Raw genomic sequence first — 19,875 nt, 5'->3', positions numbered from 1 at the left:
TTCCTATTCAATGTATGATTACTTTCCTTGTACGATTGAGATTCTATGAATTGTAATCCTCTATATAAAGAGGCCCCTATTATCAATGAGAATACACAACAATTTCCTCTCAATTTCAGTTTCTCTACAACATTATTGAATTTTTTATTTATTGGACAAATTATATCTTTTCAGATTATAATCTGCATTGCCACATTTTAATCTTTTAATTTCAGAACCAGGCCTAGAGATTGGGCTGCTTAAAACAATTGAACTGTCATACAAAGCCCAATTGTCTATTTATATAGAGGTTATACGATAGAACGGTTTAACCAAGATCGCTGTGTCAATGATGAAGGAGGAGGAGGAACAAGAGGAGAGGTGGTCGAAAGGACTTCCAGAACATATCTTGCAGTTGATCCCACAAAGGCTATGCATATTAGATTACCAATTGTTTCGCCAAGTATGCCCTAATTGGCGAGCCGCGGTTGATATAGGCATCGCCACCAAGACTTGCCCTCCTGCTCCACAACTCCCATGGCTTTTGTTCAGGGGGTCTTATGATTGTCTTCGTGCTTTCTACATCAACGACCAATACTCCTGTGTAAGAGATCCCAAATTCTTCCGATCAATTAATATTGCTGATTACCCTCCTGGTCCCCCAAATCTAGAAGATGAGTCATATGATGGTCCGCTGCCGATCCCTACTGCTTCCATAACTTGTCTTGGGTCAATTGGTTCGTGGCTGATCGTAGCTGCTCATCAACAATGTGAGAATGACAACAGTACTACTATCGTCAACTTGCTCTTGAATCCAGTATCTCGTGTCCGAGTGATGCTCCCATTGCAGTCTACCCTTAAAACCTCCTTCAGCGGCAATACAACCATGTTATTCAAGAAAATTGTAGCCTCTTCACCGCCAGCGCCAACGACAGGGCTGCAGAAGGAGGACTGTCTTTTGGCTGGTCTTGTTCATTCAGGTATCTTGACTTTTTGTAGGCCTAATGATACATCATGGACCCTCATTGATCCTGACACCACTCCCCGATTTAGTGATATAGAAATATTTGATGGAAAATTATATGCTGTTACTAATAGCGGAAACGAGCTGTTAATGGTGTTTGACATGGCCCCTGAAGATGCCAATGTGAGTAGGGCTAATAGGTTCCTTAGCATTTGCTGGATCCCGTACCAGTATCTTCCTGGTTCAGAATGGGGATACCCTTGCCTAGCAAAAGATTCTGCATCCAAGGAGTTGTTTATGGTTCTTCGTCAAAGGAATATAGAAGAAGGATTCAAAGTGTACAAGACCGACGGTCTGCATGGAAGAATGTGGGAGCCGGTTACTGACCTTGGTGATCGGATACTGTTTCTCAGCGACAAAAGTACTAATGTCATCAATGACAAGACACTTGGAAAAAACTGCATCTATTTTGCTTTCACTTGTAAAGGTGGATATGATGGTGGATTTGGGGTGTATTCCTTGAAAGATAGCAGCATATATTACACAGCTATCTGGCCTTCCTGAGGATTATTCATCTAGCATATCCGGTGCTAACAGTCAAACTCTTTGGTTCACACCATGTCCATATTAGCTTGGTTACTTTAGAAGTTGCGCACACTGCACTACCCTAAATTCATATTAGCTTTGTGAGTTCCAGCCTATGTGTTCTTTTACTGTTTTAGGTTTCATTCAACTCTATGGTTATTCCCTGAGTTATGTCTTTCGATCCCTTTTCATGGCATTTTTATTTATTCTAGCTAGTGTTGGTTTTTAGAACTTCTGGGTCTCTTTAATTGGTTGTATTTTTTTTTTTTGTCGGATTTCTAAAATCATTACAAAATTCTAGAGGTAATAATGAAAAGGAAGCTAATATCATTGTATTCCCCTATGTATATCAATTTTTCTTCGTTTTCTATAGCTGAGATGAATGTAAAATTACATTGTCAATTTGTTCATAGTAACTGCAACGTAAAATCTAACTGCAACCAGGTGAATAATGGTGGATCCTACTCATCTAGATCTTTGTCATCTTGTTTTCACCAAACATATCACATGTACTCTTAAATGGGTTGTGTGTTATGTCTGGTATGGGTTATTGCAAATTTGCAATTATCATTTAACAAAACCGGACTGGTGATACTGCACTACAGGCTTCAGCTAGCGATAGCTGCAACTCAGAAATTAGGCCAAGTGGCACCAAATTCATTCCATATATATCGTTAACAATATGAAGCCATGAATCTTGAAAAATAGGGGTACCAAAATTGATGGCAAAGTAACCCTTTTAGAGAAGATATCTAACTTCCGTGAAGAATGCCTTTCAATAATGGGGATCCGCAAGAACAAGTTTCTATTCATCCACCTCCAACTCATGAATTGCGAACAAATAGTTTGTGAAAGTAGCACAAGTTGACCCAAAATTCATAACCAAGAAGTAGCCTAGTTACTTTGTCTGCTCTCGTCAGTATTATCTTTGTACTTATGGTTTACAATATATGATCGAGAAGTTCGGCTTAAAATTGAGATTTCCGGTTATATTCAGCCGGCAAGACTTTACTTAAAAACAAATTCCGTATGTGCATAGACTGCCACATATCCCATCGTGTTATGGACTCCATTTTAGTACTGCTTTGCTTCCTCGTGTCAAATCATATAAATCATATCTGTGCCGGTGCTACGATATTTGTCTATGCCATAGTAACCATAGTTACTTTCTTTCATTCTTATGATGTCTCCATATTGGCCGTTTGTCAGTGGTTGTAAGTGGGAAGGGCCTTGCCTAGTGAAAGATTTTGCAACCAAGAAGTCGTATATAATTTTTCATATATAAGAATCACTCTTGATTTTGAAATGTTTTTGACAGAAGAATAATCCGAGCCACGGTAGGAGGAGGTTGCTGACCTTGGTGATCGAATAATCTTTCTGAGCCAGACAAGTAGTATGTTCATCGTGACAAGACACTTGAAAAAAACTGCATCTATTTTGCTTTCAATTGTTCTTTCCCATTTAGCTTTCATTCATCAAAAACCAAACCTGAATGGCTGAATGTGTTTTTGCTGCTTGTCACTCTTGTTTTTGTATAATATTGTAGATGACTAGATGCGCATTTTCGTTGCAAAGTGTGCACAACAACTACGTTGTACGATTTAACGATGGTGGTTTCCAATGATTAAAGTTTGTCAAAACCAAGTGTTGAGACTGTCATCAAGCCTACATGCACTTCAGCTACTGCTGCAACTGAGAACAAGTTTGTTTCATTCTCTTCAACGATATGAAGCCATCAATGATCATAAAAATCTACTAGCAAAATTAATAACCTCATTCGCAGATCACACGACTGTTACAATAATATTAACATAGCAAAATTACCGATTAGCTAGGTCCATTTAAAAAAAAAAAATTATCCATTTAGACGAGTCATATTTTTGGTGTTTACTATTTGCAGGCAGTTTACATGTCAAAATAATCGTTCACAAACATGTCGGTGAGCCGTGGTCTGTTGGTTAGTTAGCCTAACTAAACATATTTAAGGCATGCTTTTAAACACTAAATTACGCCACAAAAGTAGAGGTTTTCTAGCTTGGTTATTCCTTAACCACTGCAAGTGACCTAGTGGTTCTTGCCTAGTTGGGTGTGCTCCCCAACCTAGGTTCGAACCTCGAAGCTGTCAAAGTGGCCAGACACTGTGCTGCAATGCACAGTCGATGTCAATGTCAATGTCAAAGATAGAAGATAGAGAAGAAGGAGGAGGAGGAGAGGTGGTCGCAAGGACTCCCAAATGACACCAAGACTTGCCCTCCTGCTTCTCAACTCCCATGGCTTCTGCTCAGGTCCTCCCATCCTCGGCACGGATATTCCTTCATAACAGACCCACAATTTTTCACATCAGTTGCTGTTTCTTATTCTTCTTCTTCACCACATTATCTTGGGTCCATTGAGGGGTGGCTTATTCTAGCTGCTAAACATCGTTACAATAACAAGACTAAGGCAGTCAACTTCTTTTTAAATCCAGTAACACATGCCCGAGTCATGATCCCATCACAATCCACCATTACACGCCGGGCCTCCTACAGAAGATGCAGACTGTCCTTCTTCAAGAAAGTTGTCGCCTCATCACCACCAACAAGGCTGCCGATGAAGCAGGAATGTATTGTGGCTGGTCTTAGTTATGGAGGTCTTTTGGCTTTTTGTAGGCCAACTGATTCATCATGGACCTTCATTGAGACCAAAGACTTGCTCAAGTTTAAAGATATAGAAATCCTTGATGGGAAATTATATGCTGTAACGACTGTGGAGCAAGCCTCGGCGTTTCTAATGGTATATGACATCCTCCCTGCGCATGCCAATGGTTATAGGGTGCATTCCAAGGACTCATTCCGTTGTTATTGCGGACGGGGAGGTCCTTTTCTAGTGAAAGATTCGGCAGCCAATGAATTGTTTATGATTTTACAAAAGATTTCATTTAGACATCAAAGTAAGAATGAAAAATTATTCCAAGTGTTCAAGCTGGATTACTGTAAGACTAATGGTGGACCACCATGGGAGGAGGTTGTTGACCTTGGTGATCGAATGTTGTTTCTGAGCGACGCAAGTAGTATGTTCATCGAGGACAAGACACTTGGAAAAAACTGCATCTTTTTTGCTATCAATGATGAAGGTGCTGGTTGTGATGATTGTGCTTTTGGGGTGCATTCCTTGACAGATAGGAACATCAAACTGCTTGCTTTGCCTCAGGATACATCATCTACCATAATCAATGTTTTCAGTCGAACTCTTTGGTTCACACCACTTCCATGGTAGTTTGGTTGCTTTATAAAGCACAAATTGCACCCCAAAATTCATATTCGAAAAGTTATTTAACTAGTGCCATGTTCTGTTATACCGCTTCCGGCCGTGTTTCATGTCTGGTCGTTCTCTAAGTTTCTTATGGCTTGGAATTTTTGTATATGCTAGGGTTACGATTTGGAGTTATGGTCTCTTTAATTGTCTGTTTTAAGTGATCCCTAAAATCATAACAAAATTCTTGCAGAAGGAGGCTTTTCATTATGTTCCCTTTGCTAATGAAGGTTATATTTCATCCAGCTTTCATTCATCAAAGTTTTACACTTAACCTTAATATGGTGCTTGGGGTGAATCTGTTACTCTTGTTTTCTATTACTGATTAGTTGCATGTTTACATTGTTAAATTCTGCATAATAACCTATATTCGCCAGAGCCAGAGGGTTTGGGTTGTAATTTTTTTTTTTTTTTGATATAGGTATTGTCCTTGTTCAGATAAATAAAAAATGTCATGCAAACCTTGTTTTTAATAGACTTGAATTATCTTCTCCTACTTCTGCATCTATTTTGCTTTCAATTGTTCTTGTCCATTAGGCTTTCATTAACCAAAACCTGAATGTGCTTTTGCTGCCTGTTACTCTGATCTTATTTTTGTATAATATTGTATATGCGCATTTACATTGTCAAAGTGGGCATAAAACATAAACCGCAACGATCCAATGGTGGTTTCCAATGATTAAAGTTTGTCAAAACCGATCGAGTGTTGAGAATGTCATCAAGCCTACCTGCACTTCAGCATGCTGCAACCCAGAACAAGTTGGTATTCATTCTCTTCATCAATCATAAAAATCAACTAGCAAAATTACTAACCTCATTCATCCTTTCGACAAGATCACACGACTGTAACAATAATATTTACATAGCAAAGTTACCAATTAGCTAGGTCCTTTTTTTTTCTTTTCTTTTTTCTTTTTTTTGAAAAAGAATATTTTTGGTGTACATACTATTTGCAGGAAAATTAACATGTCAAAATAATTGATTATTTAAGGCGTGCTTTTAAACCCTAAATTACGCTGCAAAAGTAGAGGTTTCCTAGCTTGGTTATTCATCTAACATTAGAGCGCAATACAAACCCTAGCTAATAAAGGCTAGCTCTCTCACTGTGTAGCAGTCAATGTCAAATCTGAAGAAGAATGTCAAATCTGAAGAAGAAGAAGGAGGAGGAGGAGGAGAGGTGGTCGAAAGGACTGCCAGAAGATATCTTGCAATTGATACCACAACGGCTTTGCATATCAGATTACAGAGTGTTTCGCCAAGTATGCCCTAATTGGCGAGCCGCTGTTGATAGGGGTATTGCCACCAAGACTTGCCCTCCTGCTCCTCAATTCCCATGGCTGTTGCACAAGTGTCTCTCTTCTCTAAATGGCTTCTACATCGAGCACCAATATTCCTTGGTAACGGATCCAAGGTTTTTCAGATCAGCTCATTCTTGTTCGACTTCCCCAGATTGTGTTGGGTCAATTGGGGCGTGGCTTATCATAGCTGCTAAGGATCAATATCGCCACAATAACAACAACATCACTATTATCGACAACTTCTTGTTAAATCCAGTATCTTGGGCCCGAGTCATGCTCCCATCACAATCCACCATTAGCCGGCCGGACAGCAGCCACACACTCTTCTTTAAGAAAGTTGTAGCCTCATCACCGCCAACAAGCCTGAAACAGCAGCAGCAGGACTTGATTGTGGCTGGCCTTGGGTGTGGAGTTTGGCTGTTTGTAGGCCAACTGATACATCATGGACCGTCATTACGATCAGAAAAGGGCTCCTATTTAGAGATATAGAAATCATTGATGGGAAATTATATGCTGTAAGAACTGTCAATGAACTTATGATATATGACATCCTCCCTGCACATGTCGATGTTTATAGGGACGAAAGGTTGGTAGTGCTTCCCAATGACCCGGTCCATTTGGAATGGGGATGGGGAAGGGGATGGGTAGGCCCTTACCTAGCGAAAGATTCTGCATCCAAGGAGTTGTTTATGATTATTCAGAAGATTTCATCCAGACAGAAGAAACGAGGATTATTCCGAGTGTACAAGCAGGAGTTTGACACTGACGGTGGAGCACGGTGGGAGGAGGTTGTTGACCTTGGTGATCGAATATTGTTTCTGAGCGGGGCAAGTAATAAGTTCATCCATGGCAAGACACTTCGAAAAAATTGCATCTATTTTGCTTTCAATGACGATGATTTTGGGGTGTATTCCTTGACCAATAGGACCATCAAACCTCTTGCTTTACCTGAGGGTTATACAAATAACATACACTGTGCTAACAATCGAACTCTTTGGTTCACACCTCATCCGTGGTAGCTGAGTTACTTTAAAAGTTTCACAAATCACACCTCAAATTCATATCCGAAAAGTTTCTTGGTTAGTAAATTTGTTAGCTCCAGCCTGTCTGTTCTGATACTGCTTCCAGTTGGGTTTCAAGTCTCTGGTCGTTTCTCTGAGTTTCGTATGGCTTAGCATTTTTTTATATGCTACTGTTATGATTTGAAGAATTAGGAGTTATGGTTTCTGTTTTAGGTGATCCGTAAAATCATTACCAAATTCTTGCAGATGGAGGCTTTCATTCTGTCCCCTCTGCTCATATATCCTATATTTAATATTTCATTCAGCTTTCATTCATCAACGTTTTAAACCAAACCTTAATGTGGTGCATGTTTGAGGCGCATCTGATACTCTTGTGTTTCTATTACTGATGTGGTCGATGCATGTTACTGCTTACGCCGTAAAATCTAACCTCAACCAGTTCAACAATGTTGGCTCTAAGTTTGTCAAAACTGAGTGGTGAAGCCTACGTGCTTCAGCTACTGCTGCAACTCAGAATAGGACCAAGTTGGTAGCATCACCTAATTCATTAACAGGTAGTGTGGACCGGTGAGAATTATATTCCTGGCATTGTACAGTGACCGATTCATGGTGGCTGATCAACCTTATACCTTCTTGAATCCATTGCCGCATGCCTGAGTCATGCTCCCATCACAATCCTCCACCATTTCATGCACCCGAAGCTTAGTGGAAGTAGTAGCTCTTCAACACCGAAGCAGCATTATTTTGTGGCTAGCATATAGAAAATTGTGGGGCTATCTGTAGGCTGACCGATACATCATGAACGGGGCTACTGATGGCATAGAAGCGCAAGATATAGAAATTTAGAAATAGTTGATGGAAACTTGTATGCTTTAACTAGGAAAATAAGGTCACAGCATGTAATAGTGTTTAACATTATAAGACATGGCAATGACATCGACGACATTAAGTTGATTAGGCTTTCCAAGCTCAGGGTCTCTTTCTTCCGTGATCTGGAATAGGAAGAAGCTTACCTAGCAAAAGACTACGTCAAAGGTGCTGTTTGGGATTATTTGCATATTCATCCCGCTTGCTGTGGGGAAAGTGAGACTGAAGGATTTTCAGAAAGTTGCAGCACATTGTCAACATTGGTGATCGGATATTGTTTTTGAGGAACTGTTTCCATGAGATACTGTAAAGAAACTGCATCTATTCTTCTCCGACATGGAGTCAATGACATGTTAATTTAGGGGTGCTCCTTGAAAACTAGGAGGATCATTCCTCCTGTTTTTCCTTTGCATCATTCATTTACCAACATGTCAGTGAAAGATTTTGGTTCTCAACCAACATGATGGCTTATGTATGATTTGGTATGTACATGAAAAATTCTGCTAAATTTTGATAAAACTATTTGTTAAAGCTAAGAAGTTGAACACGACATAACAGTTCTTTGTTCAGATACCCTTAAAAAGGCATAATTGGATCATAAAAGATTTGGATCCAATCCTAATTTAGAAGCATATGATTTTGCATGCAGCACCAAAAGAGAAACACGATCTAAGCATTTCATAAAAGAATCCATAGGACACAATTTAACAAGGATTTGCAAGTTCTGAAAGAAAAAACAGTGTCAAGCCGACTTAAATTAACAAAAAAAGCAACCAAGTTGCACCCAAAACATTTAGTGTAGCCACATCTCTTCCACTAGATCATATCGAAACCTAAAATTATCAGACATGTAATTCTAAGGTTCAAAGGGCAACCACAATCCTCCCAGCAACTTGGTCAAGATCCCGTCGACCGTTTGATGTGATTCTCCTCCCACTGTAACAACATCAGGACAAAACATTGTTAACAAATGGTCACAAACTCTTAAGTGGGAAAAAAAATATCACTGAGACCTTACAACTCACCCCTTTGGATCAATTTCAACGATCTTAACTTCAGCCAACTGCTGCAGAATATGTCGGGCAATAGCACCGCTACTCTCACAAAAATGTGGTGGACGACTTCCGTTCCTCTTGCTTCCACCATAGATCCTCTTGAAAGCACCAACACCAAGACCACCCCTGAGGTAGATCTTCCTTGCCATGGAAGCTGCATAACATTGAATGTTACCAAGATTAATGACCAAAGATCTAATCACACATTGAAAATTAGTATAGCGTAACACAGAGGCTCAACAAAGAAAGAATGCTCACCAGCCCTGATGTAATACCAGTCAGGATCATAGGGGGCAAGCTCCTTGAAAGTTGCAGTCTTGACAATGTCAGTCCAATGAGGAAGCTCAATCTGCTCAGGAATAAACAAGAACAACCGAAATCAGAAAATGTCACAAAATAATACTCAGTAATTGTACTTCAATCACAATCTTGAAAATGAATATTTATCGCACCACAAATTGCACAGCAATTTTACTATATCAACTAAATAGCAACCAATACTAATTGAAACTAAACAGCACCATCTCATTACCAACTGTCTCAGTTACTGTGTACTCCATGATTTCACACTAAGCCCTAACAAATTTCATATCTAAAACCTCATTTCAATACAATTAGCAACGAATCTTCTTCCATATCATACACCTTATCCCCATTATTATCACACAGATTATACAATTTCAACTCGAAAAACAACACAAAATTAGTAAAATGCAGAGCCAAAAGGTAAAACCAGTAAGTTCCACACACCAAAAGATTGAATCCACATAAGAAATCTAATTCGAATCAGCTCGTTTTACAAATTACTGAAGAAGAAGCTGATTCTCAGTAAGGAAGTACCTTGCCGGATCTCTTCAGATGAGCGGCGTAATGCTTCACGAACTCGTGTGGTGACACGTCCTTCACAGTCTTCGCCGTCGCCATGGCTTCAGTTTCAGAGAGAAGAAGCTTGCTCAGATTAGACGAAGGCTCTCTCTCTCTCTCTCTCTCTTTCTCTCTAGGGTTTTGAGATTCGGCTTTCGCAACCAATATATAGCTGTGTGTTTGGGCCTTTTTATTTCGACCCGCCTAATGAGTTTGACCTATTATTATGGGCCTTTTGAAGGCCCAAGTTTTTTATTTTCTAGACTGACTGAAACGACGTCGTTTAGGACGTTTAGATCTTCCTTTTACTCGAGCACTCTCTCACTCTGAAAATCCAATTCGGATTCGTCTCTATCAGCAAACCCTAAGGCTCTTCTCTGAGCTACAGCCATGGCGATGAAGCACCTGCTCACAGCGCTGGCCCGCCGCCGGTCGGTCAAGGCCTCGCCGGCGCTGGCCCAAACCGTCCGATCCAGCTCCACCTCACCCGCCGTCGCACCTTCTCTCTCAACCCCACTGCCCAGGCCTCCTCCGCCGACCGCCATGGTCTACGATCGCCTCTCCGAGGACGTCAAATCCAAGCTCCAGAGGCTCGAGAACCCCGACCTGAGGTTCCTCAAGTACGGGTCGCCCCACCCGACCCTCACGGATCACTCGCACATCCTCACCGCCCCGGAGACACGCGTCACCGTCCTCCCCAACGGTTTGAGAGTCGCGACGGAGTCGAACCTCGCCGCGAAGACCGCGACCGTCGGGGTCTGGATCGACTCGGGGTCGAGATTCGAGAACGATGAGAACAACGGCACGGCGCATTTCCTGGAGCACATGATCTTCAAAGGGACGGAGAAGAGGACGGCGCTGGATCTGGAGGTGGAGGTGGAGAACATGGGAGGGCACTTGAATGCTTATACCTCTAGGGAGCAGACGACCTACTACGCCAAGGTGCTCGATAAGGACGTGCCCCAGGCATTGTCTATATTGGCTGATATCCTGCAGAACTCGAGGTTCGATGAGAACCGGATTAGCCGAGAGCGTGATGTGATTTTGAGGGAAATGGAGGAGGTAATTTGATATAAAAATCGAAACTTTGGGAATGTTTGGACTTGATTTTGTGGATTTTAGGGTATTACATAACTTGTGATTTTTGGTGTTTTGCCAAGTGTTGGCTAATCTTGCAAAATGAAGGAAAATGAAATTTAGGAAGTGCATTGTGTGTGTAGCTACAAATTGTGTGTTAATGAGGATGCCTTACGAAATATTCAAGTGTTTTGAGTGCGAAAAGGTTTTAACTTTATGGTGCTTGATATGTGCAATGATTTGGTCGACAGGCTTATAAACATGAGTGAATGAGATTTTTCTGTTTGGCATTTGATAATAGCTTGAATAAAGAAGTGTTTCCGTAGTGTTTTTACACGCAGACATATATGTGATGCTTAATTGGTTATTGCATCTTATACTTCGGTGTGCTTATACATTGTGTTGGTGTTGCAGGTTGAGAAGCAACCTGATGAAGTCGTTTTTGACCATCTACATGCAAGTGCATTCCAGTACTCTCCTTTGGCCAGAACTATACTTGGTCCTGCTGCAAACATTAAGACTATTTCCAAAGAGCATCTTCAGAATTATATTAAAACACACTACACTGCTCCCAGAATGGTAATTATAATTTAAATTAGTTGGTATTTTATTGTACAGTAAATCACAGATCTGGTGTGATTGTTTTCCTTTGTTGTTACTCCATGGTGAATTTAACAGATATATACCTAGCAATTTCATCAGTCAGTCATTGTTGCTAACCTTCCTTTTTGGTGATCTTCTATTTTTAGGTGATTGCTGCTTCTGGAGCTATTAAGCATGAAGACCTTGTTGGGCAAGTTAAGGGTTTATTTACAAACTTATCAGCTGATCCAACGACAGCTAGTCAGTTGGTTGCAAAAGAACCTTCATTTTTCACCGGTTCTGAGGTGAGGCATCTATTTTGCTTTTACTTATATCTTCTACTCGATGATTATACTTTCTCTAATCTATTTTCCTGTAACAGGTCAGAATTGTTGATGATGACTTGCCTTATGCAAACTTTGCTGTTGCATTCAGTGGAGCATCCTGGACAGATCCAGACTCTATTGCTCTAATGGTCATGCAGGCAATGTTGGGTTCATGGAGTAAAAGTGTCAATGGTGGAAAGCACATGGGGTGAGCTCTTTATGTGATTTGCTACGTTTTTTACTTGAATACTTGATATTGATTGGTATCAGTTCAACTGTTGGAAGAACATGCAATGATTAGTTTTGTCCATCTGTAAACAGTTCTGAGTTGACGCAGAGGGTTGCCATTAACGAAATAGCAGAAAGCGTAATGGCTTTCAACACCAACTACAAGGACACTGGCTTATTCGGCGTGTTTGCTACTGCGAAGGTAAGGTTATTCATTTCAAATGTTTTTATTTTTGTCATTGATGTGGAGGATTAATGTTGGAATTTATGATAAGGAAATAGGTTTATACCAACGCACACTTGTATTTTAAATGTGTACCAGTATGCCTGAGTATTTTTTTTATAATAATCCTGGGTCATAATTAAGAATGGTACAGTCTTTTGTTTTTGGCTTAATGCCTGAGGAGTAGGTTATTCTTTTCCTTTGGAAGGAGTTGATTTACTAAATTTTGGATCAAATTAGTTAGTAGGAGTAATATTTCGTGATTTGGAATAGTGTGACTAAAAAGAAATGCAACAAGCTTTACAGATTTTCAAGCAGTCATTTTAATCTCTGTGTTCTTTTGATTTCAGCCGGATGCTTTGGATGATTTGGCCTATGCAATAATGTATGAGATAACCAAGTTAGTTTATCGAGTTTCTGAAGCTGATGTCATTCGTGCTCGCAATCAGGTAGCTACTACATTCCTGTTACTAAATTCATGCTTTCTAATTGCGTGTGTATGTATGCATTTTTGTACATATGAAACTTCCATAATTGTTTTACCCTCTTGTTATTGACCGTATCATGATGTTTACTGGCACTTGACCTTTTTCATTTTTTGGTAGTTAAAATCTTCTCTCCTTCTTCACTTGGATGGGACAAGTCCTGTAGCTGAAGATATTGGGCGCCAGGTACATTTTCCTTTTCATATGGAAACAATGATAAGAACAGTTGGGATGCATCCAGTATTAAGATCATTAGTATAAGTTGACCAGCTGACAGGAGCCTTATTGCTAAAGGGCTTATTGATCATTAAAATGTGCCAGTAAAAGATGTAATTGTCGTAGTTGAAGAACTGCTGTTATATATATTGAAAAAGAAGTTGATTCTGCATGGTTGCTTATACTGATTCCTTTGATTCACACCAATGCAGCTACTCACATATGGTCGAAGAATCCCATTGCCCGAGTTGTTTGCTAGAATTGATGCTGTTGATGCAAGCACCGTCAAACGGGTTGCAAACCGGTTTATCTATGACAGGGTAAGACTACAATCTGCGATAACTGTTGTGTGTTGTAAGTTTTTTTTATAGAGAGTGAATCATGTATATTAATCTGAATGGTCAAAACTTCTTTTTTGCTCACTATCCACAGGATGTTGCAATTGTTGCCATGGGTCCTGTTCAGAAATTGCCTGACTACAACTGGTTCAGACGCAGGACATACTGGAACAGATACTAGATGTTCTTCTTTGCGTTGATTATTTCATCATCATCGACTTTCATGATCGATTTGATCTTGGAATATTTTATTGCTTATTGTCGCCTTTGGGGAGAGCTTTTAAGGCCTGTGTATTTTTTTGTTTCCATAAATATGTTATAGGTTCTCTCTATTTTGTTACATGGCATTTTCAAAAATAAGCATGCAACAAGTCTACAAATGTGAATGTGATTTGCTAGACATTTGAACTATTCAAATGGGCACAGGCAATTTGTCTATACTCCGACCTTTTTTTTTTCTTTAATCATTTGTTTTTCAAGCTCTTTCATCACCAATTTCTAGTTTAAAATTAAAGAGTCATTATTCTTCGCTCCGTTCCGATGATAAATTAATGCTTTAGCATTGTTAATTATGTACTTCCAAATCGGTTTTCATGTATAGTAATTATCATTCAAGAATAAGTTTCGGAGTTGCTGCGAGCCGAATTAGGCTAAGTAACCTGATTTCGATGAACTTGTCAAATGGTTAACTGGACTCCGAAGTAACAAGAGGTTTGAAAGAACTAATAAGCTCATTATGGACGGGTCCGTATTTTGCACTAGTTTTTCACTTTTTCCAGCTTCTTGTATGCAAAGCACTTGCCATCTGTTCGGCCTAGAAAATCAGAGACCTCAAATGGATATGGTTGAGTATTTTTCAAATGTCTTGGATAGGTCATGGAAACTTTCAGTTTTCAACAAAAATGAATTTGCCTAATTTCTAAGCTTTAAATTGGACCAAATGTGTGACAAAATCCATTACAAAGGGTTTTGGCTCAGATCGGACCAAATATAAAGCGGGTGTTAAAACACAATTTTGATGAAAATGAAGTCTATAAGGTTCATAAGAACTTGTAAAATCTCATAAATTGGATACGTTGTTATATGTCTAGGCTTGAGCTCAAAATCTCCAACGTGCGAGTGTCATTAGTCAATTTAGATGGTTACGTTTCGGGGTATTGAGCGGATTCCCAATGTCTAAGACATGTTTCAATGGTCTTATATTAATCTTATAAACCTCTTCTTTTTTTTAAATTGCCTTTTGAGTCCTGCTTCACATTTGTAATTATTTGAGTGGATTTCAAGGGTTGAAGCATGTTTCAGCTATCTAACATGAACCTCAAAAACCTTATTTTCCAACAAAATTGTGTCTTGACTCTCACTTCAAATTTGGATAGCACAATTTTTAGGCCAAATTTCACTATTTAAAACAAAAACAAAAAAAGTTTTCATTTTTAACTGCTTATAATGATGTTATAACATCAAAATAACCTTTAGGATATCGTAAAATTTAGATACTTTACAATATTTATGTGGATCCAACTCAAAATCTTTAATGAATCATGGAAGCAAGAAACTCATGCCAATCACCGATTATTCATTGTGGAAGGCCAGGAATGAACCTTTTGTTTGTTCCTTCAAAAGTGGTACTTGTTGCGGCAAGAGTTTGGAAGAATTATACTGCTTATCACTCTTCTCCTGCAAAAAGACCTTCTCCACATATTATTAAATGGCTTCCACCCAAAGATGGCTCTTTAAAACTTAATTTTGATGGTTCTGTTATTTTGAATACAAGTGTAGCTGCAGGTTTTGTTTTTCGAGACTCAACTGAAGAACCTATCTTAGCAGCCAGTAATAGATTTGGTATTCAGGATGTTCTCTTAGAGGAGGCTTTAGCTTTACGAGGGGGATTACATGCAGCTTGGCTAGTTGGCTTCATGGTTTTACATATATTAAAATTAAGGGGGATTCTAAGTTACTTCTAGACAGTGTTGCAGGAATAAGTCAGACTCCTTGGAGAATTAATCATGTGGTACAAGACATTAGATCGCTTACTAAGAGAGAGACAAATTTCTTGGCGGATGCCATTGCCAAAACTGGTCATGATACTCAAGCTTAAAGTTGGTTCCGACTTTGAGGTGCTTGTCAGGCCTTTCTTTGAGATAATTTGGGTGTTGGTTGTTGTAGAGGTCTCAACTTGTAGTTTTCTTTTTTGACTTTTGGAAAAAAAAAAAAAAAAAAAAAAAAAAGAGTTAAAATTTTTAATGCCTTGTGCCTGTCATTTAGTAGTCAAATTTTTATCTTTTAAGAAATTGAGTGGATTTCCAATAGTTGAGATATTTCATTGTTGTTATACGAATCTCATAAACCTCATTTCTCAACGAAATTGTCTTTTGACTCTATCTTCAAATTTGATCATATTTGAGCTAAAAATCCCTAGTCACTCCGATACACTAATATTTGATATACCCTTGCAAGAAGTACATACTTTCACACCACACAATGCATATGCTTCAGTGGTGTAGACAAAGTTTGGAGGACTTTCAGAAATATCATCCGAAGGCCAGTAGCAAGAAGAAGCGTCCTTTGACCAAGTGGAAATGTCCTCCGCGCGGTAAACTCAAAATTAACATTGATGGTGCTTATAGAGCGGATAGTGGTGAAGGAGGTATTGGTGTGGTGGTCAGAGATGATTTGGGCACGGGTATTGCAGCCATTGCTAGACCTTTTCTGCATGCACACTCGGCTATTAATATGGAGGCTAAGGCGTGTAGAGCTGGTCTTCTTCTTGGTATACACCAAGGTTGGACGGAAGTAGAAATTGAAAGTGACTCTGCCCTTCTGATTGTCACACTCAAGAATGAGGAGAAGAATTTCTCGGAGGTAAGTCGGGTTTTTGATGATTGTAAGGAGTACTTAACTGCTTTTCAATCTGTGGAAATTCGACATATTTACCGTGAAGCAAATAGTGTTGCACATAGGCTTGCACACCTTGCTAGTTTATCTTTTATTGATGATGTTTGGTTAGATGGGACTCCTGTTATTATTCAGGATGTACTCTACGAGGATTATTACAATAGTTATACTGTAGCTCGGGGTTCAGGTTTTATGTCCCCCCGATGCAAAATTTTAATATTATTTTAATAAATGGAACCGGGTGTGGGGCTGAGCCTCCCAGCTAGGCTGGATTCCAAACCCCTTTCAAAAAAAAAAAAAAAGTACATACTTTCACCCAAAAGGAAAATGGATCAAGAACACATTATCAAACAAAAAAAAACAGATGGGTAATAGTGAAAATGCAAGGACCCACCCTAGTAGTTCACATCACACCAGGCCACCAGCTTAGCATTGCAGTTGGAGTTGGAGGGAAAGCAACCCAACAAATGCCGCACAAAAATCACTCTCTCTCTCTCTCTCTATTCCGCGTGTGTTGTTCGCGGTTAGTTAAGAGAGGGTGGATAATATAATTGACCATTTTTAGTATATGTCACAACTCACAAACGACTCTCTCTCTCTGTGTCTCTGTGGCATTGGAACTTTGGAAGTATCGCAAAACAAACAAACGCTCTACACATTTCTTCCCTCAACTAGAATAAAACACAACATTTAACACCCTTATTCCCTTTGGGCTTCTCAGATTTCTCAGACCAACACCAAAGCGCTCTCTTGGATCTCATCGCCCCTCGTCCCCACCCCTACAAAGCCACCCCCATTAATCCCCCATTTCAATTTCAGATCCCATCCCCTAAACACTTCGCACCCATCTCTCCTCATTCTTGTGTTCACCTCCAAAATGGCTTCTTTCACTGCCCCTTGTCCCAAACCTTGTTCTGCCCCAATTGTTCGACTTGCTGCGTCACAGAGCTCACAGCCCCAGCAGCAGCTCCTTTCCTTCCACAACTGTCTCAATCGGTCTTCCTTGCTCCAAGCTTCTGGGCTCCAGGTTTGGTTGATTCTCTACTCTCTAGTGATTGGTATTGTTCTGTTGGGTTTTAGTTGATTAGTGTTGTTTTGTTTTTAAGTGAGAGAAATGAGTTTCTGTATACATGAACATTGTACTGGAGAAAACGCTGAGAAACAAATTATTTGGTGAAAATTTTGAGTCTTTAGTAAGAATTTTGAGTAAAGCTGAACCCAGTTTAATTTTGGGTATGCATAGGATTTCATGTAGTTTGATAGTCATAGGTAAGATTTTTGAATGAGCAGAACCCAATATTGTTTCACCTCAAGATACTGTCTTTAGCTGTACACCAGCAAGCTGAGACCAATAAAGATTGTAACTTTTATTTGTCAGTAGCTTTGAATTGAAAAAGTGATGATTCGATGAATGATAGTCTAGTTTTTGCAGTGGAACTTTGTTATTTTTTTACTGTATTTTTATGAAAATATGGGTGATATGTGCAGAGCAACATCAAGAAGCAATCTGGTGCTTGGAAGGTGCAGGCACTCAGTAAGGTAGATTATTTACTATAAGTTCAGTGTGTGGATTTAGTGGGAACTTTACTCATCTACGGTGATAAATTACGTTTTGAATTGAAGTTTCTTTCTTTTTTTGCTCCAATTTTTGAATTGAAGGTCACTACTGAGAAACCTTCAAATTCTGCACCCATAAATAACACCAAGTCTGAAGATGAGTCTGCTGAAAAGGTTTCGAACAATATTCCAGATGCATCATCAATCTCAGCATTCATGGCCCAAGTATCAGACCTTGTCAAGTAAGTTGCAGCGGCTTTCATATGTATGCCTATATTTGTCTTCTCAAGTTACCAGCAACTATGCATCAGACACTAAACATTTTTGATATGCTGGCATCATTTTCATGAGCAGGTTAGTGGATTCAAGAGATATAGTGGAGCTGCAAATGAAGCAACTAGATCTAGAGCTCGTAATAAGAAAGAAGGAAGCCTTGGAGAAGCCAGCACCACAAGCTCCTTTTGCTTCTGCACCACCACCGTATCCTTATCCTATGCAATATGGTCCACCACCACCAGCCCCAGCAGCTGCTCCTGCTCCAGCAAGCCCAGCTCCAGCAGCATCAGCACCTGCATTACCTGCCCCTGCAAAGCCAGCAGCATCAGCTCACCCACCGCTGAAATGCCCCATGGCTGGAACCTTTTACCGTTGTCCTGCACCTGGCGAACCACCTTTTGTCAAGGCAAGTCTAATCTCTTGGAGCTTGAGTTCGAGGAGCTATAGCAGAAGACAAATTTTGTACACATGATCACTTATGTTATGTGCATATCTGTTATATAAACAACTAGACATATTAGCTTTGTCCCTTCGGGTCTTATGTTTTCTTCAGATTAACGTACATTTACTTTTGATATATGGTCAGTTCCCCTCATATCTTTACTCAAATAAATGTTCAGGTAGGAGATAAAGTGCAGAAAGGTCAAGTCATTTGCATCATTGAGGCCATGAAGTTGATGAATGAAATTGAGGTATGGCTTTATATTTCTCACGCTTATTTTGTGCAATGAATTGGCCTTACTTTCATTTGGTATATTACAACATTCTAAATTATTTATTGTCCTTTCTCGTTCAGGCTGATCAATCTGGAACCATAGTTGAGGTACTTGCTGAGGATACAAAACCAGTGAGCGTAGACACGGTAAATATTCTCCTTCTCTCTTCCCCTCTCTTCGGCACACACGCCCGCATTCACACTCTGTTATGATCATTTTATCTGAGCGGTATGTTTTCCTTTGTGCAGCCTCTTTTTGTCATAGCACCCTGAGCAACTGGGAAGAATTTTGTATAAGCTTTTATGGTGAAGAACACTGTTTGAAGATGCTTGATTCTCGACGGACTTTTTGATACTATTTATGCTCCCTTGTAATTTAAATTTGAATAATGGTGTTGTTTCGATTCTGGTGGAAATCCTCGTTATTCACATTTTTAGAGTTTTAGGATAGGGCATGGTGCTCAGTGATGTTAGGCAATGAATTATCTCTAAACACAATATTTGTGCCTCCTTAAGGAGGTGCTAGAAAGTATGCTATGAGACTTTTTCTTCACTTTGCTAGTGTTAATATACTTTGGTATTGTTAAACCTTGAGTTAATTTGTTGATTTGATTCTGCCTCGCCGAACCTCGGTCTGCAAAACATGCTTAAACACAGAATAAATGCCTACATTCTAATCTGACCTCATTTGTCAAATTCGTATACCAATTAGTGCAACCTGTTTATCTCATTTTTCAGGGCATCAATTTGATCTGATTAAGAATGCGCGGTAGCTCCAAGTATTGGGAAGCCTTGAGGTATATTATGTTACTTTAAACTGGGAGCAATTTATTGGTTACTTGCATGCTGATGCAATCAAAACGATGGAGTGAAATGCGATTAATAATTCTAAACCCCTACTGCATCTAAATCCAACTTCTATATAAAGAATATATCGAAAAAAAAAAAAATTCTATAAACAAGAGCGCCCACAACTAGTTCCTACAATGCTCTATAATGAGACAAACATTAGTCCCACAAGAAGCCCGGAAA

The 19,875-nt window shown here is 39.5% G+C and overlaps 6 protein-coding genes across 8 annotated transcripts; 5 read left to right on the top strand and 1 right to left on the bottom strand.

Annotated features, from left to right (window-relative positions):
* The first annotated feature begins 331 nt into the window (after window positions 1-331).
* LOC133733529 (uncharacterized) lies at window positions 332-1,507 on the top strand. Its single transcript, XM_062161158.1, has one exon. It carries the CDS (start codon window positions 332-334, stop codon window positions 1,505-1,507), a length of 1,176 nt encoding a protein of 391 aa, XP_062017142.1.
* A 2,505-nt stretch (window positions 1,508-4,012) lies between these two features.
* LOC133733521 (uncharacterized) lies at window positions 4,013-4,783 on the top strand. Its single transcript, XM_062161144.1, has one exon. The coding sequence runs from the start codon at window positions 4,013-4,015 to the stop codon at window positions 4,781-4,783; it is 771 nt and encodes a 256-aa protein (XP_062017128.1).
* A 1,172-nt stretch (window positions 4,784-5,955) lies between these two features.
* LOC133733510 (putative F-box protein At5g66830) lies at window positions 5,956-7,236 on the top strand. Its single transcript, XM_062161135.1, has 2 exons — window positions 5,956-6,362; window positions 6,455-7,236. The coding sequence occupies exons 1-2, from the start codon at window positions 5,956-5,958 to the stop codon at window positions 7,134-7,136; spliced, it is 1,089 nt and encodes a 362-aa protein (XP_062017119.1). The 3' UTR covers window positions 7,137-7,236.
* A 1,424-nt stretch (window positions 7,237-8,660) lies between these two features.
* LOC133745676 (small ribosomal subunit protein eS19x-like) lies at window positions 8,661-10,065 on the bottom strand. Its single transcript, XM_062173790.1, has 4 exons — window positions 9,902-10,065; window positions 9,320-9,410; window positions 9,032-9,215; window positions 8,661-8,942 (listed from the first exon to the last, which is right to left on the bottom strand). Exons 1-4 carry the CDS (start codon window positions 9,983-9,985, stop codon window positions 8,870-8,872), a joined length of 432 nt encoding a protein of 143 aa, XP_062029774.1. The 5' UTR covers window positions 9,986-10,065; the 3' UTR covers window positions 8,661-8,869.
* A 183-nt stretch (window positions 10,066-10,248) lies between these two features.
* On the top strand, window positions 10,249-13,838 carry LOC133726298 (probable mitochondrial-processing peptidase subunit beta, mitochondrial). Its single transcript, XM_062153812.1, has 9 exons — window positions 10,249-10,987; window positions 11,417-11,581; window positions 11,752-11,889; window positions 11,967-12,118; window positions 12,232-12,340; window positions 12,712-12,810; window positions 12,967-13,032; window positions 13,275-13,382; window positions 13,495-13,838. Exons 1-9 carry the CDS (start codon window positions 10,316-10,318, stop codon window positions 13,579-13,581), a joined length of 1,596 nt encoding a protein of 531 aa, XP_062009796.1. The 5' UTR covers window positions 10,249-10,315; the 3' UTR covers window positions 13,582-13,838.
* Window positions 13,839-16,880: 3,042 nt separating this feature from the next.
* Window positions 16,881-19,396, top strand: LOC133745664 (biotin carboxyl carrier protein of acetyl-CoA carboxylase 2, chloroplastic). 3 transcript variants are annotated; one of them, XM_062173775.1, is made up of 7 exons: window positions 16,881-17,322; window positions 17,784-17,834; window positions 17,919-18,094; window positions 18,207-18,538; window positions 18,753-18,820; window positions 18,925-18,990; window positions 19,093-19,396. In XM_062173775.1, the coding sequence occupies exons 1-7, from the start codon at window positions 17,173-17,175 to the stop codon at window positions 19,114-19,116; spliced, it is 867 nt and encodes a 288-aa protein (XP_062029759.1). In that variant the 5' UTR covers window positions 16,881-17,172; the 3' UTR covers window positions 19,117-19,396. The 3 variants fall into 3 exon arrangements, with proteins under 3 accessions (XP_062029759.1, XP_062029755.1, XP_062029766.1); XM_062173771.1 differs by having other exon boundaries at window positions 16,884-17,322; window positions 18,207-18,534; window positions 18,749-18,820; XM_062173782.1 differs by having other exon boundaries at window positions 16,889-17,322; window positions 17,955-18,094; window positions 18,207-18,534; window positions 18,749-18,820.
* Window positions 19,397-19,875: the final 479 nt, after the last annotated feature.

The sequence above is a fragment of the Rosa rugosa genome, chromosome 1 (assembly GCF_958449725.1).
Source record: "Rosa rugosa chromosome 1, drRosRugo1.1, whole genome shotgun sequence".
Classification (NCBI taxonomy): domain Eukaryota; kingdom Viridiplantae; phylum Streptophyta; class Magnoliopsida; order Rosales; family Rosaceae; genus Rosa; species Rosa rugosa.
This window is presented reverse-complemented; position numbering and strand designations above follow the sequence as displayed.

Excerpts from the sequence above, each read along its gene's own strand:
- LOC133745676 (XM_062173790.1), bottom strand. The coding sequence starts at position 9,985 with ATGGCGACGGCGAAGACTGTGAAGGACGTGTCACCACACGAGTTCGTG. Across the intron at positions 9,411-9,901 it reads ATCTGAAGAGATCCGGCAAG|ATTGAGCTTCCTCATTGGAC; the intron begins GTACTTCCTTAC and ends ATTCCTGAGCAG. Across the intron at positions 9,216-9,319 it reads CTGGTATTACATCAGGGCTG|CTTCCATGGCAAGGAAGATC; the intron begins GTGAGCATTCTT and ends AATGTTATGCAG.
- LOC133745664 (XM_062173775.1), top strand. The coding sequence starts at position 17,173 with ATGGCTTCTTTCACTGCCCCTTGTCCCAAACCTTGTTCTGCCCCAATT. Across the intron at positions 18,821-18,924 it reads AGTTGATGAATGAAATTGAG|GCTGATCAATCTGGAACCAT; the intron begins GTATGGCTTTAT and ends TTTCTCGTTCAG. Across the intron at positions 18,991-19,092 it reads AACCAGTGAGCGTAGACACG|CCTCTTTTTGTCATAGCACC; the intron begins GTAAATATTCTC and ends TCCTTTGTGCAG.
- LOC133733510 (XM_062161135.1), top strand. The coding sequence starts at position 5,956 with ATGTCAAATCTGAAGAAGAAGAAGGAGGAGGAGGAGGAGAGGTGGTCG. Across the intron at positions 6,363-6,454 it reads ACTATTATCGACAACTTCTT|TTGTAGCCTCATCACCGCCA; the intron begins GTTAAATCCAGT and ends TCTTTAAGAAAG.
- LOC133733529 (XM_062161158.1), top strand. The coding sequence starts at position 332 with ATGAAGGAGGAGGAGGAACAAGAGGAGAGGTGGTCGAAAGGACTTCCA.
- LOC133726298 (XM_062153812.1), top strand. The coding sequence starts at position 10,316 with ATGGCGATGAAGCACCTGCTCACAGCGCTGGCCCGCCGCCGGTCGGTC. Across the intron at positions 11,890-11,966 it reads CATTTTTCACCGGTTCTGAG|GTCAGAATTGTTGATGATGA; the intron begins GTGAGGCATCTA and ends TTCCTGTAACAG. Across the intron at positions 12,811-12,966 it reads TCATTCGTGCTCGCAATCAG|TTAAAATCTTCTCTCCTTCT; the intron begins GTAGCTACTACA and ends ATTTTTTGGTAG.
- LOC133733521 (XM_062161144.1), top strand. The coding sequence starts at position 4,013 with ATGATCCCATCACAATCCACCATTACACGCCGGGCCTCCTACAGAAGA.